We start from the raw sequence: 17,504 nt of genomic DNA, 5'->3' as shown, positions 1-17,504 counted from the left end.
TGACTGATTCCAAACTGTTGTACATGGGAAAGAGAATCTCTTCCCAGGCCCTCTGTAGACTCTTTGTAGTATTTTTAATTACTTTGATCAATATACCTGCCAACTCCAAAGGCACAACTTTTTCATTCTTGAATAGCAGGGTTTGAAGGTTTCATCTGAGACCAGAAATGTAATTCCCCGTTCTATTCCCACAGTTGGGCTTCTGAATGCTCACTATTTACTATATATCGCCCATCCTGAGAGGCAGTACAAGCTATGTATTTATCTTGAAGAACATATGCACATCCCAGGAATAAGATAAAGAGTCGGGAACAGATCATCCTTTTCTACATGAAGCACTTAACAAGGAGACAGGAACTTTTCATCCTACTACTTTTTACATATGTCTTTGATTATCAGCATAAGACTGGCAGGGCTTCTGGTATTCCAGCCAAACCTTAATGAAAGGGAAAATGTGGATTCTAACCTGTGCTATCTGAGCCCATAGCAAAATCCTAGAGTACAGGAGCACAGTTGTATCCCACACAGCATGCATACTGTCCAGCTAAGATTACCTCATTGCTATAATTTTATTAAAATTGTTAATAGTTTCTGCAAAATGTTTTCTTTTTTTGGTGTTGTTAGTCTTACAAAACACTATTCTTTGTTATGCACCAAAAAAATGTTGCTCTCAGACTGGTGGACACTTGTTAACTGACCATATTTACTTTGGAGATCACATTAGCAGAACAGAACGTAAGCATACATGCATTAAGATATATAGAAGTCAATGAGACTCGGTTCTGTACTTAAAAATCAACATTTTACCTAATGTAGCAACAAGGTTTTACACAAAATTGTAAATTAGAGAAGCAGGTAATGGTAGGCATCTCTCTCTCTTCTGGTAAAACATCAGACAGAACTGTTATTTTTGAATGAGTAACTTAGAGCATGTCCTACAGCACCACCTAGCAGGCTAATTTAAAAGTGGTCTGTATCCCTTGTTTCCTGACTAAGATGTGCTTATACAACAGAAATAGGGTGCACTCCAGTCTTCCTTCCTTTTCCGTTCTGTAGCAGCTCCTGCTTGAAACCAGAATCATGCCAACGTGCTGCTTAGTAAAGTTGGGATCTCTACTTTTCACAGTCATATTTATTATAAAGCATTTAAGAGAAACTATGGTTTGAAGGTAATACTGAGCCAGCCTCTAGAGTTTTGCATAAGAAACCATTGGTCTCCAGACATCTCTAGCTGGTACAGAAGGCAGAAGCACCTTTCAGAAAGAACAAGCCTATCCAAGCTTCCATCCAAATTCACCACTAGGGTAAGTCTTAGCAACTCTCAGGCTTTCAAAATCCATCATCACTCCATGTGTTTTGGTTAGTGTATGGTCTAGTCTCAAGAAGTCCCTCATCTGCATGCATTATTTCTTTGTGCTTCTGTATGGAGGATGAATGTCAATACCTATTCACAAATGGTAAATTTTGGCGGATGATGAAGCTACACACTGAGGCTGCGGACCCATGGCTATTAAAGTTCTCCCCTGGTAAAGGGGGAGATGAAGCACTCCTTCCCTTTTTTTCTGGCTGCCTCCCACCTTGTTACAGCCCTGGCAGTCTTCAGGCTTTTCTATGATCCCATTCAACTCAATAACCTAGAAGAAAATGATTGTAGGTGTTTTGGTTTTTGTTGTTGCTTTTGTTTGTTCTCCTATTAGGATGTTTTCTGCTGATAATGGTTAAAAGTAGTTCACAAGAGGGTCTAATGAATGCCAGATCTAGAAAACATAAGCGGTTCAAAGGGAGACAGAGAGGTGGGGAAGGTAAGATCTTTTCCCTGACTTCTCCCTTTGGGTGGCAGCAAATTGTTAATCTGCCATACTACGTAAAACCATAACCTAAGGCTAAAAATGTGTCCTCTCACATAGGAATGTGTTTTCTTAGCAATTAGCAACTTGTTCATTGGAAGTTAAAAACCAAGGCTGTCATTAACAGCCTCTGTTCACAGCAGGGAGAGATGCTGGCTAGGCCTGGCCATGTCTATTTAGCACTAGCATTTCTGTAATGCTGGGGACAAGCAGATCATCAAGTAGAGAAAAGATCAAACTGACATCTTTATTAGGATACTTTCAGAGAAGTTGTGGCAGAAGATCTCAATTTGAATGAAAACTCCTAAGTATTTAGTTCACGATATTAATCCATTTACGTGAAGGCAAATCTTAGAAGTTCAGAGAACTGAACCTTTACTGATAAAAGATGCCTTTATCAGGTGCTGCTACAAAGAACTTTCAAAATTAATCCAAGTAGATAATAACAGTGGGTTGCTTTTATTTTTATTCTGCTGTGTTTCAACTCACTGAAAAACATTGTCCACTTGATTTGTTAAAACTGATTACCTAGTTGACTGCTCAGTGTGAAGAGACACTTTTAAATGACTGTAAAGCACCAATGCATACCTTTCTTATAGAAGAGGCAAAACCAGTTTTCCAGTATACACCACCCCAATGGAATTCTAGGGTGGCTGGAAGCCATCCTCTGTGTTCTTGTTGCGCAAGGCCCATACAACTCAAGGGCAAGGCTGGCCTTAATGGAGCCATGTGCTCAGAAGCCAGATCTTAACTGGCCTTAATGTGCTACTCTGTGACCCACCACCCTTGACATGCCAGCAAAATTGAGCTTTCAAGGAAAAGGCAGACCTGCTCTAGGCTTTCTTAGAGGTTCCAGGTTGTGGAATGAACTCATGAAGGAATAGTGAGAAACTGTACTGGCTGCTATCTGCTTTGAGCAAATCATAAATCATATAACAAATAAAAAGCACTGCATGTGCTGTTTTCCTATTAGGGATGACAGAAAACAAATAATACGTGGCAGATGTTAGTTATGCCACTGAATGCGTTCTTATTATGTGTTCCTGTGCTATCACTGAATCATAGAATATCCTGAGTTGGAAAGGACCCACAAGGATCATGGTGTCCAACCCCTGGCCTAAAAATCAGACCATGTATCTGAGAGCATTGTCCAAATGCTTCTTGAACTCTGTCAGGCTGGGAGCTGTGACCACTTCCCTGGGGGGCCTGTCCTAGCACCCAGCTATCCTTTCAGTGCAGAACCTTTCCCTAACACCCAGCCTGACCCTCCCCTGTCCCAGCTCCATGCTGTTCCCTCAGGTCCTGTCACTGTCCACAGAGAGCAGAGCTCAGGGCCTGCCCTCCGCTCCCCTCGTGAGGGAGCTGCAGGCCGCCATGAGGCCTCCCCTCAGCCTGCTCTGGGCTGAGCAAACCAAGAGACCTCAGCGGCTGCTCATGTGTCTTTCCCTCTAGACCCTTCACCATCTTTGTTGCCCTTTGTTGCCTCTACAGTGGAAGGCATCTATTGATAACACATAAAGATGTTTAAGCAGGAAAAATGCAAGTTTCCCTTATGTGACACCATTGGGCTTGCTCTGTGCTAACGCAAGTCTGGGAGTGTCTCTACATGCACGATGGCTGCTTGCTGCTGAGCTGGATGGGGTTTGCACAGCTGTCCCCAGCGTGCCAGACCCGTGGCTCTTCCAGCTGGCACCACCGGCCGCTTCAACAGCTGCTGCGGGTTTCTGGGCCCCGGGGGGACAGCAGCACAGGGCCTTGTGGCTGCAGGGCTGGTGGGGCCAGCAGGCTGCATGCCCAGGAGATGAGGTGCCTGGGGTGTCCGAGGCCTTGCTCTTTGCCTCCATGTGGCAGGCAGGGAGCGATGGCTGGCCAGATCTCCCCCACGGGGGGTTGTGTCGCTGATGTGCTTGGGGCCAGGGACCATCCACGAGCTTTGTGAGTGCAACAAGCCCAAAATACTGCCTAGGAGCAAACCAGCGCTGGCTGGAGAGCTGCGTGTGGGACCAAACAAGCGATGCAGTCAGGCTGCTGTGCTGCGCCTCGGGGTGCCATTTTAAGCACGGCTGCGCTTTTTGGAGACCCGCTCCCGGTGGGAAGAGGGGCGTTCGAGCTGCGGAACGCTCCGCGAAAACCACAACCCCGGCCACCCAGGGTCCCTGAAGAGGAGCCCGGCCGCCATGGCGCCGCGGCCCGCCCCTTCCCTTCCCTTCCCCTTCCGCCCTCTTGACGGCAACGGGGCGGCCGCTGCCCGGGGAGCCCCGCCTCGGCCGCGGCGCGGAGCCCCGGTAGGTGCGGGCGGCGGGCTGGGGGAGGCGAGGCCGCCCCCTCGCTGCCCCTCGGGGTGGGGAGGCTGTCCCCGGGACTCTGCGGGGGCGGGCGGGGGGCAGGACGGCCCCGGCCCCGGCCGCGCCATGGGTCGGGGCCCGACTTTGGGCTGGGATGCAAGGCATCGGCCACCCCTCAATACTATTTCGTAAAGCCTTCTTTTAGCGCCCCCCCCCCCCAACCCCCCTTTTATTTTTTAATTATTTTTTGTAAGGGAGCCTTGAAATCCTGAGCCCTAAAGGCAGGTCGAGGTTTCACTCTATTTCCTGACCATGTTTTAAGTTGGGCTTTTCCCCCTTCTCCATAAAATTACAAGAATAAAATAAAATAAAACCTCCATCCAAACGCAAGGACAAAAGCTGCGTGGCTAGCCCACATTTTGAACTTTTGCAACTAAAAGTCTCACAGGCTCCAGTGAATTTGCTTGAATGAGTGCCCATAAAACCACAGCGTGCTAAATAGTATTTCAGCCCTTGGGGGAGGCCAGCATACAAATTCTGATGTGACTTTACCAGAACTAACTAAATGGATAGGAATTTACAGGCTATGGTCCGTATAAATTGCCTTGTCATTTCTGGTTGCCTTCCTTACAAGTAAGTTGAGGAAAGTTTATGGATGAAAGTGCCATACGCAACTGGGCCTGCAGTGTGATTTATTTGCATGAACAGAAAAATCTGTAGTGAACCTTGGGGAAGATTTGAAAGCACAAGGGCTGATAGGTTTTGAGGACATTTTTTCTTTTATTTTCAGGAGAATTGGCCATCACGAGAAATGAATAGGCTGGTGGCGTTTCCAGCTCATTCCTGCTTTAGGTTGGTGGCAGGACCATAGGATTTAATCCAGTCAAAATTAAAGCATGGGCTGCAAGGGGGCTGTTCACAAAGATTTGAAACCATACCTGCACAAAGTGTAATTAAAAAGGGCTTAACAACTGTCGCAAGTGTTGGAATTTTTCCGATCGAAGCAGGAAGAAACCTAGTTGTGCAGGAAAGCAGGTGTTCATGCCTTGTGCCGTGGAGGTGCATCCCGTTGTTGTGGCTGTTCAGGAGAAGTGTGCAGATAAACACAGCACTTCCTGGCCCGCTTTCCTGCGGTTCACCCAGCTGTCCAGGTGTTCCTCGGGGCATGCGAGTCGCTGACCGTGTGGTATTGAGCATCCCATGTGCTCGGCAAGCACCATTTAATCATACAAGAATGGACACTATGCTATTTTTCAGTGTGGTCTGGCCTTTCCCGTACTGTACATGAGCTGAGGGAGTAATTTTTTCCTTGCTCTGTTTCTGATCTTACAAAGGTCTGTTAGGCAGCCTGAAAGAGAGCTTGCTCTTATGCGAGTGTGAGAAACTTGGGAAGTCCTTGGCTCAGCTTCATATGTGGGTCAAGTGCGAGGCTTCATATAATCACACCCTTTGAAGTGTTGCCCCCTCGTTGTAAATGGCATGACCTTTTCAATCAGATCTCGACTACCAGTCTAGATTTGCCGAGAGGTCATTAACTCCCAAGAGGTCGTTTGGGTTTATTAACATTTTCTGTCTTATAGCTCCACTATCAGGGATGTTAACTCCTGAAATTATGTTTCACCCAAGCTTTCGTTGCTTTAGCATGTTTTTCTTAAATAACTTTGTCTAACAAATCACCACCACCGCTCTTCAGCAGTGTTGGAATACCACTAGTTATTATACTAAGAAATACAAATTAAATTATTGTATACTTACATGCACCATTGTTTTTATTAAAGCACTCGGTATGTGTTCAGTGCAGTATAAACATTAAACAAGGTTATTCTTCCCCTGGTGAATTTATAGTTTGAAAGAGCTTCATAGGAAGGAGTAGTAATAACATATCATTAAAGCACCACCTTTTTGTTTCCCTGTGGTTAATATTCATTTGCTGTTGATCCTGACTGGTGTATCCTGGCGTATCATGCAGTGCTGGTTTATGATGTTACTGCCCCCAGTTGTCCACTCCACCCTCTGTGGGAAGTTATTGTTCAGCCCGAGTGGAAGAAAAGAGCAAATGCCCGTGTTTCAAATGCTGCAGTACAAAGCTCAGCGGCATAGCTGAAGCCCACCTTTGATGGTGCTCTACGCTAAGACCTTGGTGGCTGTATCAAAGCACAGTTTCCTTCTGCCACCTTGGCTTCCTGTAACGACAGCTGGAAATAGTCATGTCTTAAATAGCTGCAGCAGGATTCTCCGCAGCTCGTGTGGTAAAGCTCTGAGAGAAGAGGCATTGCGAGATGCAAATGGAAACAGGGGCACCCAATTATCACTGATGTCTCTGGGACTTAACTGTCTGATTAGCTTTTATATCTTTATCATAGCGTCATTTTAGGAAAGAATTCTGTAGCCTCTGGGATTTTTTAAGAGATTGGAGCTTTCCTGGGCAGAACACATCATGTGGCTCGGTCCATGAAAGGAACTGATACTCCCAAAGGGAAGCAGGACTCTTGAGCTGAAGGATTTAGCACGTTTGAAAGTTCTTATATTTATCTGCTTATTTAAAGAGTCACAGCGTAGTCATCTACCCTGAAACAGTTTCTGTTCTAGTTTATGCTCTGGATTGCATGAATTATTTGTCAGACAAATTATTTTAGAGAAAAAAAAATTAAAAGTTGCCATTAAAAGCATGTTCTTTTTGGAAACAGCTGTTTGCTGAGTAAGCTAGAACCATAGCCAGGTAGTTGAAATCTGGAAAAACTAGAGGAAACTCATACTGTTCTTTATTTTTCTTTTCACATTGAAGTGGATTATCCATTAGAAAGAAATCCGAAGGCATATTCCGTCTCCCGAAATTTTCAAATGAAGGTATGATCCCGTTTTGGATGTTGTAGCCAAGCTCAAGTTACCAAGGTTAGTGTTGAGGCAACTAAGTAAAATTACTATGTACTATCGAGGAGGTTAGAGATTAATTATTGGCGCTTTCTGGCCTTAATATCTACAGTCTGTTGCTGTAGTGGACTGCAGTGATAGGGCTGTGAAGGCAAGGAGTAGATATGTGTGTTGGGTAAATAGAGAATGTGTATTGATTGCTGGGGGGAGGAGGTCATATGGTGGCTTTATTATTGGCTTTACGGCAATAAATTGATTTACTGGAGGAGATGGAGAAGTTAATTGTTTGTATCAGTTATCCTGTGTTGTTCAGAGGCCCCAGAATTAGTGAGTATCACTTTCTCTGTAGAAGTATTTTGTGTTTTGTTAATGTAAACTACTATTTCATTGGTTATTGTACTCTGCTGTTTCTCATGTTGTTTTGTTTTTAAAATGCTGCATAGATGAGAAACACATTTATGCACGCTTTAATTCCTGATTTTGTGTTACGAACAGGTTAGGAGTTGACTATGGGAGTGCAATTCCTGCGGAAGGCATCGGTGTGGGTAAAGAAGCGCAAGATCACTTTGTTGGCTACTTCTTGCGTGGGACTGTTTGGCGCTAACCTTTCCTATCATGTGTTTCCTGAGCAGACGTTCAAACTGTTGCATGAGTGTTGGTCAGATGGGCAGCCAGCTGAGCTTTCACAGAGGCTCAGTGGTGTCTTTCAGGATGTCCTTCAAGATACTGATGTGAAGTCCACTGACTCCTATCGAGCTTTCGCAGCTTCTGGCTTCCACCCAGTCAGTGCTGGAATCCCCTGGCTGCCTGCGGGTTCTTTGGTGGGCATACCTCCTAATTTTGATGGCACAGCTGAGGACAAAAAAGGAATAGTCAACCACGTTGTTGTGATCAATGGCAAAGAGGTAGACTGGGAGAGCAACGAAGGTGTTGCTTTGAAGGAAGCTCTGACATTTTCACTTGAAGCACAGAAGTTTGCAATTGCCAGAGAGGTTGTGTATTTGCAGAACAGCAGCCCTTTAGCAAGGGCAGTTGTGGCTCCAGTTTGTTTAGCTGGTACGTGTCTCTGTGGGGTAGGTATAAAGATAGCTCTGGGTTTATCTACTGGCCCCACGATACTTCGCAGCATCTGTAACCTCACAGTTGCCGCCGCTGGACTAATCTTCTACTACGTTTGTTATGATGCTGTGACCTATTACCTAGACTGCAAGGCTGACAGAAATGCAGCTACTGTTTCCAAAGACTATGCCAGAGGTGGGGTGGAATTCTATGATAAAATCTTGTCCCGCAACAGAATTCTTCGTGCTCTGATGGGCAAAGAAGGGATGAAAATGTATGCCCCAAGTGGTAACCTTTTCCCAAGGCACTGGTTCAGAATAAAGTATACCCCGTACACTTACCGAAGAGATTTGATTGTTAATATTTTAAGAGAGCTTCAGGCATAGGAAGGGAGTGCTTGAATTTTAAACTTGTGAATTATGTATTCTCTTGGAACACTGCTGTGCTGCCTTTTTTTTCCTCTGTATCTTCATTAGAATTTTGGGGTTTATTTTTGCATATAGTTCAGAAAGAGTTATTGCACATTCTGTGAATAAAGAATTCTCTCTTAAAATATTAAAGACTTGCTTCAAAAGTGCTCTGTTCTGTGTGCATCTTAAATCACAAGACCACTGAGGAAGGGAACTTCTCAGATGCTGATCTGGAAGTTCTGCTGCTCTGCTCTGCTCTGCTCTGACTTCCTGCCAGTTCCAGGCTGGAAAACGGAAAGGGTAAAGTCCAACAGAGAGTTTGGGGAGCATTGTCATTTAAACAGGGTGTTTTTTTTCAGTGCAGTTTTGCCATTCTTCCTGTGGTACAACCCAAAGATGTTTAGAAGACTGCTCAGTCTATATTGTACTGTTAAGTAAATACCAAAACACAGTGCTTTTGTTCTGTGTAAGTTCTTATGCTGCATACGCTGCAATCACCATTCTTTTGTAGGGAAAGCTAGTTATGCTGCCATTTATAATAATACAGCTAGATTATTACCAGAACCTGAGTGGTTTAGGTTAAATCTAGTTCCGTTTTCTACATGTCACTGTGAGTGCAGCGGGTATATCTTCAGTGTTCCCAGCAGTGGCAGTATGTAACGACCAACATCAGTCATGGGTTGGTTGGTTGTTTTCTCACAAGTGGGATAAGCATCTTCAGGAGAGGGTTTGCTGTTTGCTTTGGAATGTTTTTTGCTTCATTTAAAAATACAGGTTGATGTATATCAGCTCTTATGTCAAATAAGTCTGGCATGCTGTGCAGGAACTGGTGAGGTCTGTGATCAGGAGTTGCCAAAGGAAATCAGTCTCCTGTTTCAGACTAGCCCCAAGTCGGTTTTGTCTAACAGAGATGATCTCTGCCCAAGGTTACAAATCTTCTGGAGAGGTCTTTGATGCATGGGTAGTATAGGTTCCTCTACAGCCTCACCTCGGATCTTTTCCGTGAGCTCCAAGATAATAGCTTTCAAGCTTTGTAGTTCCCCCTTTTCTCCTTTTCTGTAAGAGCCATTCCAGCAGCCCTCCCTGCAGACTCCACAAGTTTTTTTTCTGATCTCCGCTGTCGTTCCTACAGGTAACTTTTATTGTTTTGTATCTTCTCAGTCACGTATGTACCGAGCATCCTCTCTGCTCTGATTTAGTCCCTTCTTTATCTGTCAGAACAGTAACTGTCATGTCAGTGTTTACCCAAAGCATCACTGGGTTCTGTTTTCCCTTCGAATCGCATATTGACATAAAGTAGATATACTGGCTGCCGAGGCACTGGCATTGCTTTGCATTGCTGAAGCCATATATTTAAGTTGTTTGGGTTTCTGCTGCAGTAATGTGTGATGGGTATTTTTCTACACCACCACCAATCACTTGTGTTTTGAAGCATCAAGTCATGAGATGCCTTTTAGATGCTTTCTGGCTATGGGACGTAAGTTTAATGTTCTTGTGACCTTTGTGAAAGAGTTTGGCAAAATCTGGTCTGTGGAATAAAAAGACTTCACTTTTAGGCTGCGGGCTTTCAAAGCTTCAGTCTAAATTTTATTTGTCCTCTCTTCCAGGTAAATCCAATATAAAAGGTCAAGACAGGTTTGCTGGTTTAGTGATGTAATGGGTCAAGGCTGGAATATAATTCCTGCTTTATACAGACCGTGATTTTGATTCATCCTCATGCTACTCCTTCAGACACGTCTGAACTTCATTAAATACTGTGGGAGAGAACTTGGCCCACTTGTTTTATATGGTTTAAGGAGCTGCTACTACATGAAGAGTGCAGAGAGAAATAGTTCTTCTTTGAGATTTACAGCAGTAGCAGTTTCAACAAAATTCAGTTTAAAAAATCTGTGTGGCTCTTAATTGAATAAAGGATGAAGTATGAGGAGAAAATGACCAAATTGAGTTTCTAGTTTAAATTTATACACAGTCTTCATTAAAAAGAGATTTCCTTGGCTGATTTATTTAGGATATTATCCTGAATTTCTAGATAACTGAAGAGAAAAGAATTCTTGTAACTTAATTTTTGTATAAATGTAATGCTTGCTGCTACAGAAAGCTTTAGGGGATAATGCTGCAAGAGATGAGAGCCTCCTTTGCTCAGAATTCCCACTGGCATGCAAGAAATGCCCTAAAAATTGTGGCACCTTGTCATGGAGATGCCTTCAGCTTATTTAATGTTCAAAAATGTAAAGCTGTTGAAAGTAGGGCAAGACTGAGAGCTATCTGGTTTTCTGAAAGACAGACAAACTGTAGAAATCATCTGATTTAAAGTCATTTCTGAATCAGCTGCTATGGTATCTCATCTCCTCTGGTAGCTTACAGGAAGAAGCAGCTTCAGAAGTGGCTTCCACAAGTGAAATCTCCAGGTAGGTTGTATACGAATAAAGAATATCCTCCATTGTGTTGCTACAATGTTGAAGTGCAATGCCAATTTAGAAAACTGCACCTTTTATCACAGCAGAGTGCTATTATCACCCCCTTTTCACATTAAAGTGGTTTCCAGAACCTGACAAATAGGATGGTGGGAGAGCTGACTGCTAAGCTGTGGAGCCTGCAGCCCTACAGGGTAAGCTGGTGGTGTTGGGAAAGTGATGCTGGGAACTGAGGCTGCTTTTCGTTTGCCCTTGGCCATAGCAGTTGTGAACCATCCAGCGTGGCACAGTGTAGCTTGGGTGGGAGTGAATTAAAACGTATGAATGAAATCATCACCCTCTGGTTGAATCACAGGCAGCTTTCAGTAAAGGAACAAATGCAGAGAGTCCATCCAGGAGGGAGTACTGCTGTACACAGGAGTTGTAGGCGTCATGAAAACAACTGCAGGCATCTCGACTATGTGGAAATGCAATTCCTAGCAGGCAGCAGACACTGAGACAAGTACGTAGGCCATATCCTGCAACTGTTATCTGCTCTTGTTCGTTAAAAGCTTCATCTAGCAGGTGTGATTGCATTAATATAAAAATGATTAAGTTGCAGACAACCTGCCATCCTTGCACGCACCAGCTCCTCCTTTATTTCATTCATCTCAGCTGGAAATGTATCTGAGACAGGCAGAATGCATTGGAAGGTAGAGGAACGCTAATGTAGGAAGACATAATTAAGCTTTCAGAATAAAGATAACACGGAGAGAGAGAATCTGAATTTGGTTGTAATCAAAACTATATTTAAGAACAGAAAAACAATGTACTAATTCTCTAGGAACTGGCGTGTTAGACAAATTAAATCTGAAGGACATGAAAAATGGGATGTTTTGCTGGACTTCTTTTTCATTGAGAATATATCTGTTTGTTTAGCTAAAGTGAATATATTCAAGCTGCTCAATCTGCCAGATCTGAACATTGGAAAATGATTAAAGTTTGGCTAGAAATTAGTCTCTGTTTCCCATCTGGGAAGAAAAAAAAAAAAAAAGCAGGGGGAATTTTTTGGACAAGGTAGAATCTAAGTTTCATAGCCAGAAGTCGAAATAGTCCAGCACTTTAACCATGCGTGCAGCTGGGTGCTCTCAGTTCCCCTAGTCAGATAAAGCTTGCTGTGATGTATCCTGATCTCCAATACTGGGAGAAAGAATGCTCTTTAAAACTCGGTTTGTGTCCAAAAATGCTCTTTAAAAACCAACCATCTCAGCTGTATCTTTATTTCCCTCTGTCTTAGTCTGCATACTTCTTCCTGCAGGAACTGTTTATGATGCCATGTGCTGGTGCAGGACTTGCTCTGCTAAGGCTTCTGCCTAACAGAATAGCCGCGTGCTTTCTATAATATACCGCAATAAATACATGGGGGGGGGGGGGGGGGGGGCGGGAGGGGGGCATAAGTTTTGAAAAGAGAATCATCCCCCAAGTCATGCTTCTAGTGAACAAGGCTATTGCATCTTCTGGAAGTTGGGCCCCTCTCCAGGCCAGACCTGGTTGCTCAGTCACCAGCTGCTTTGGCCTTCAGGAACATCACTGCTCTCGCAGTGTCAAGGTGTTAACGACGTCTTTGAATGTAATCAGGTGAAATCGTGTCCTTCCCCATGTGTGGCCAAGCTGCTTCAGCTGTGTAGGTGTCTTGCAAAACCTCAGGTATCAGCTAATTCTGTTCTCGGCTGCTTTAGGCCAAGTCTCACCAGCAGGCCAAGAGATGTGATCCTTCCCCTCAACTCAGCCTTGGTGAGGCCACACCTGGAGTGCTGTGTCCTGTTCTGGGCCCCCCAGTGCAAGAGGGACATGGGCACACCAGAGTCCAACAAAGGGTCACCGAGATGACCGAGGAGAGCACCTCGCCTGTGAGGAGAGGCTGAGAGAGCCGGGACTGTTCAGCCTGAAGGGGAGGCTCAGAGGGATCTGGTCAATGTCTCTAAACATCTGAAGGGGGGTGTGCAGAGGATGGAGCCAGGCTCTTTTCAGTGGTGCCCAGTGCCGGGATATGAGCCAATGGGCACAAACTGGCACACAGGAGGCTCCGTCTGAACACCAGGAGGCACTTCTGTGCTGTGCAAGTGGCTGAGCACTGGCACAGGCTGCCCAGAGAGGTGGTGGAGTCTTCTCCTTGGAGATCTCCGGAAGATGCCTGGACGTGGTGCTGGGCACCCTGCTCGGGGCGGCCCTGCAGGAGCCCAGTCCCAGGTTCGCAGTTGCATCAGGTGTCACAGAGGGAGCATTAGAAGAGGCCATGCAGCAGGCGATCAGCTTTTCCCTAGTAACTGTCTAATGGCATGGGGCAGACCGGCTGTCTTCTGGTAGCTTTGCTTCTGTCATTTGCTGAAATAATTTTCCAGTGGGAATGTTGTTTCTTTATGCCCCGTTCTTTTGCATTTCCCCTTGCTCTGCTACTCTAATTACCTCTTCTGCCTGCTGACTCATCTTGAAAGCTGCTGCAGCTCATTCAAAGGAGATTTGGGAACATTTTAAGCTCTCTTGCTGCTTGCATTTTGATGTGCACTACCTACTTGCTCCTACAGCGCTTACTAACTAAAGACCACAGCAACTTAAACTTATCTTTTGTTTTATTGGGTTTAGACTACATGGTTTTTGCAGTGAAAAAAGCCTTTGACTAACTGAAAAATAAGTACTGTGGTTAGAAAACATGTTTTGGCCATGAAAAAAGATATATTGCTTTTGAATTTTCCATTTAGCATTACTTTTTGAAATATGCATTTCTTGCTTGCAGTTTCTGGCACCTAGTATACTTTTGATCTTAATGCCATTTGCCTCTGCCACTTTTAAGTTGCTGCTATCCCCTCGGAGCCCTTAGAAAATGTTTCCTGTTCCCAAGAACTGCAGGGAATTTCGTGTACCTTTTGTGGTTGGGTGATATATTGTGACTTGAGAAATAATAACTAGTGTTGTACCATTAGGTGCTTGTACCGATGTTGACCTAGCTCAGGTGTGTTCGTGTTGCACTTGAGTGCAGGCGTTGAGTTTACAAATGTTTTAGTTACCTGCCACTGAGCAGAAGCAAAGGGATCTGTTGGTTTTGGTCTGATGAAAAAGAACACTTACTTGCTTTTGACAAAAAAAAAAAAAGTGACTTTGAATGACTCTTGCAGTGGCAAGGAGTTTAAAATGCAGAAGATATGCCTAGGCAAAAACAAGGAAAATAATCCCATGTTCCTTAAATTTCCTGGTGAAAATCTTGATGTTGTTACAAAGCACTACGCTGCACAAGAATTGCAGTAGACTTCTGTTGCCATCTGCACCTGATTTCCCTTTAATAAGTTGTCTTTGCAGCCTTGGCAGCAAGCACAGATGCTTAGCTGCTCCTGAGCAGTTTCTTCATGACCATCAAATACAGTAACGCTCCCTCTGCTCAGTACACCCTCAGGTAGCCCACCTTTTCCATCATTTCCCAGTTCTGTGTGTGCAGCAACTTTCTGGGTGCTCTAGGTGACAGGCGTGCACCTTCAGCTTTAGTTCTCCTGCCCTCACTGACCCCTCGTCCGTGCTCTGTCAGACTGGAGGCAGACATTACGTAGCCGCCAGAGATGGCAGTGGAGTAGCCTCTGATTTAGAGGAATGAAGAACTGAACCTGATGGTTCCCTCTTCCACTAGACTTCCACTAAACAACATGAGACAGTTCAATACCATGCTGTCTTTACTAGGTCTGCTGATCTAAAAACCCACGCTACTACGTACTTCCAGCCTGAGAAAAATGGAGTTTTGCCAGGTTCTTTTGCCACAAATAAAATTTTCGGTATCACTGTGTATCATCTGAGACCGAAGCCGTAATTTGTGATATAAAAACTAGAACTGGATGATGTTCCAGAAGTGAAAACCAGTAAATGACTCCACTTTTAAAGAAATGTAATGAATATGGAACTAAAGATAAAGCTATAATCCATTTTACTATTGTAAAGCTGTATTCATTCTTAAATAACAAATGAAATACAATGAAATGCTGGTTTTGTTTTTCAGGGGATATTGAAAATTAAGATCAAGCTATGTTGTAAATACTGGTGTCAGTTTTGAAACTTTTTTTTCCCCTCCATTTTCTGACTAGACCAGAGGCATGTATAAATATTTTAGAAAACAGAGCAGGGGAAGAGTTACTCTGCAGAAAGTTATCCTTGTAAGATCTCTTCTCAGATGGGATGAGTTCCACTGCCTCGGTGACTGTGTTATAAAAGCATGTTATATAATTCTCTGTAGATACCAATAGGCAGATGTATTTATGGTTTTAGGAAACTTCATGTAATTTAGGCATAAAACTTGAAGGGTGTTTTATAGTTCCTCATTAATAATAGTTGAGAATTATGCTCATCTAAGGCAGCACACATAAATTCTTAATGTTCAGACATTCATTATATGCCTGTGATGGTTAGAAGTCACCACAGGAAAATAAAAGCCAGTGCTCCCAAAAGTTTGTTTATATGTATATACATATATATTCTTTTTAGCAATTTGGAAAACTGCTAAATCCCCTAACACTTCTTTACCCTCCACTTCCACATTCTTCTACGTAATTTAAAGATACATTAGCAAGTGTCGAAAAAATCAAATAAGGAATGAGAAAAACTTTTTATCAATAAAGTTTTCAGTGAGCGTGACAACACCTTATACTAGGAAATGCTGAAGCCATCATTTTATGGAGGCTATAAATCCAGGTAATTTTTTGCAATATCAATTTGTTGATCTTAATAGTGAACACACTTGCATCGTATGTGAAGATGGCTGTGGCATAGTTGCAGGTGGCTCATTGAACACATAATGTTTGCATGTGGACTTTAAACCTTTGAAGCAGGTGAAAAGGTAAAAGTTTTTTTTTTCTTGCCTTCCTGGACAGAACACCATTTGTGTTGCGAATTAAAGTCATGCTTTCGCAATAGCAAATTGAACTACAAAAAACATTGTTATCGATTTTTTCCTAAATTTCCAGCAGCTAAACTGGATATGTAGAGCCATAAAAATGCAAGAACTTCAGTATAAGAATAGAACTCAATAAAAATGAGAGTAATATTTTATGGGATTTTCTATGTATCTGGGATTTCTTTAAGTGAGTATTAAAGAAAAAAATCTGGGCTAAAACTTCAGAAGAGATGGATCAGGAAAGGTAAAATTTTCTTCTAGAGTCATGGGATGACCAGGGCTTTTTTTCTGCTTATGCAGTGAGTGGGAAACAAAAGCACAAATGTGGTGCCACATTTGGAACAAGCACTTCAGTGGCACGTGTACTTACTGCTTTCTTGACCCAGATACAAAAGTGCTTGTGCTGTAGAAGCGGTACATGGAGAACACAGACCTAAGTTTTCCTGAAGCATGAATTTCCCAAGTTACATCATGGCTGTCTCTGAAGTCTCTTTTATTCTGAGACTGGAAACTCTGCAGGATGCTCTGTGCGTGTGTGTGTTGCGGGAATAGATGTGTCAAAGTCCTTTCCCCTTTCACTCAGCATTTTCATCCTGAATTTTCAAAGCTGACATCTGGTATGAAAGAATTGGCTCTTACCTGGCCTTTCATCATGGGTATCAGATGTAGGTTGGCTTCAGTTGAAACTGGGGGAGTGAAAAACCTTTTTTTTTTTTTTTGAGGAAAAACCAGACCTACAGCACTCTGGTTTTGTTTCGTGGTGTCGCTTTGGTTCTAATCTTGCAGAGTTTTGCATCAGATGGCATAAATAGAGCTGATATCGATAGCCAAATCCAACAGAAGTGCTTGCCTAAAATTGGCAGCGGGTGTAACTATGTAGTAACACAAATTTGTAACTGCAAATCAGAATGCATCTCCCAAACCTGAGCACCTCTGTTACCTGCTGGTCAGACCTCAGCAAGGGTCTGGGTGGCTGCGACCCTGCTGCTGGTTCCCGGCAGGGGATCGGTCGATTGGTCTGCTCTGAGCAGCCCAAAGCTGCACATCCAGGATCAAAGCCACCCCGCAGGGCGACTGTGATGTCCTTCTAACACATGGCTGGAGGAGGCCATGCCATGCTCACTGTGCTGCGTAACGTGCTAGTGTGCGCATTGAGGAGGCTGAAGACCGATGTTAAATCATCTCTTCAGGTTTATGATTTGTAGGTTTAAGCCACAATCTCTTCAAGATTAGTGTAAGGATGGTGTTGTAGGCAAGGATGAATGAGGGGAATCCCCGGAGTTGTGTCATGGTGTGGAAGGAACTGCAGGAATTGTGGGAAAGATGCAAGGAGTATACTGGTGGGTTACTAAACAGGAGGGAGCCTGAGCTGGCTATGTCACATAATCCAAGGAGCATTTACATCATATTCTCATTATATCTAATGTGGAAAATGTTTATGTCCTTGGGAAGTAAGAGACTGAAATCAAGTAGTCCCCCAAAGTGGATGACAACCACAAAGCAGTAACTGCCTTCTCTTTGGATGGATTGTTTTCTCAGTGCGGAAGTGCCCCCTCTGCCTACTTCTCAAGTCTTATTTCATTTTTGATTATTATTATTTGTTTAATATTGGCTTCCTAGGAAAGAAAAAAGACACTTTTATTCCTGGAAGAGTTTAACACTGTAAGAGGTTGAGAGCGAAGAGACTGCTACACTTTTCATTGCGATCC

General features: G+C 43.6%; 1 protein-coding gene across 3 annotated transcripts; it reads left to right on the top strand.

Annotated features, from left to right (window-relative positions):
- Positions 1-4,058: 4,058 nt before the first annotated feature.
- TMEM177 (transmembrane protein 177) lies at positions 4,059-8,639 on the top strand. Of its 3 annotated transcripts, none has more exons than XM_035536935.2 (3): positions 4,059-4,132; positions 6,918-7,024; positions 7,499-8,639. In XM_035536935.2, the coding sequence occupies exon 3, from the start codon at positions 7,513-7,515 to the stop codon at positions 8,446-8,448; it is 936 nt and encodes a 311-aa protein (XP_035392828.1). In that variant the 5' UTR covers positions 4,059-4,132; positions 6,918-7,024; positions 7,499-7,512; the 3' UTR covers positions 8,449-8,639. The 3 variants fall into 3 exon arrangements, with proteins under 3 accessions (XP_035392828.1, XP_050567703.1, XP_050567704.1); XM_050711746.1 differs by having other exon boundaries at positions 4,060-4,132; positions 6,918-6,979; XM_050711747.1 differs by lacking the exon at positions 4,059-4,132 and adding an exon at positions 4,967-4,984.
- The last annotated feature ends 8,865 nt before the right edge of the window (positions 8,640-17,504 follow it).

Source organism: Cygnus atratus, chromosome 6 (genome assembly GCF_013377495.2).
Source record: "Cygnus atratus isolate AKBS03 ecotype Queensland, Australia chromosome 6, CAtr_DNAZoo_HiC_assembly, whole genome shotgun sequence".
NCBI classification, from domain to species: domain Eukaryota; kingdom Metazoa; phylum Chordata; class Aves; order Anseriformes; family Anatidae; genus Cygnus; species Cygnus atratus.
Note: the sequence above shows the minus strand (reverse complement) of the source record. Positions and strands in the feature narration are given on the sequence as shown.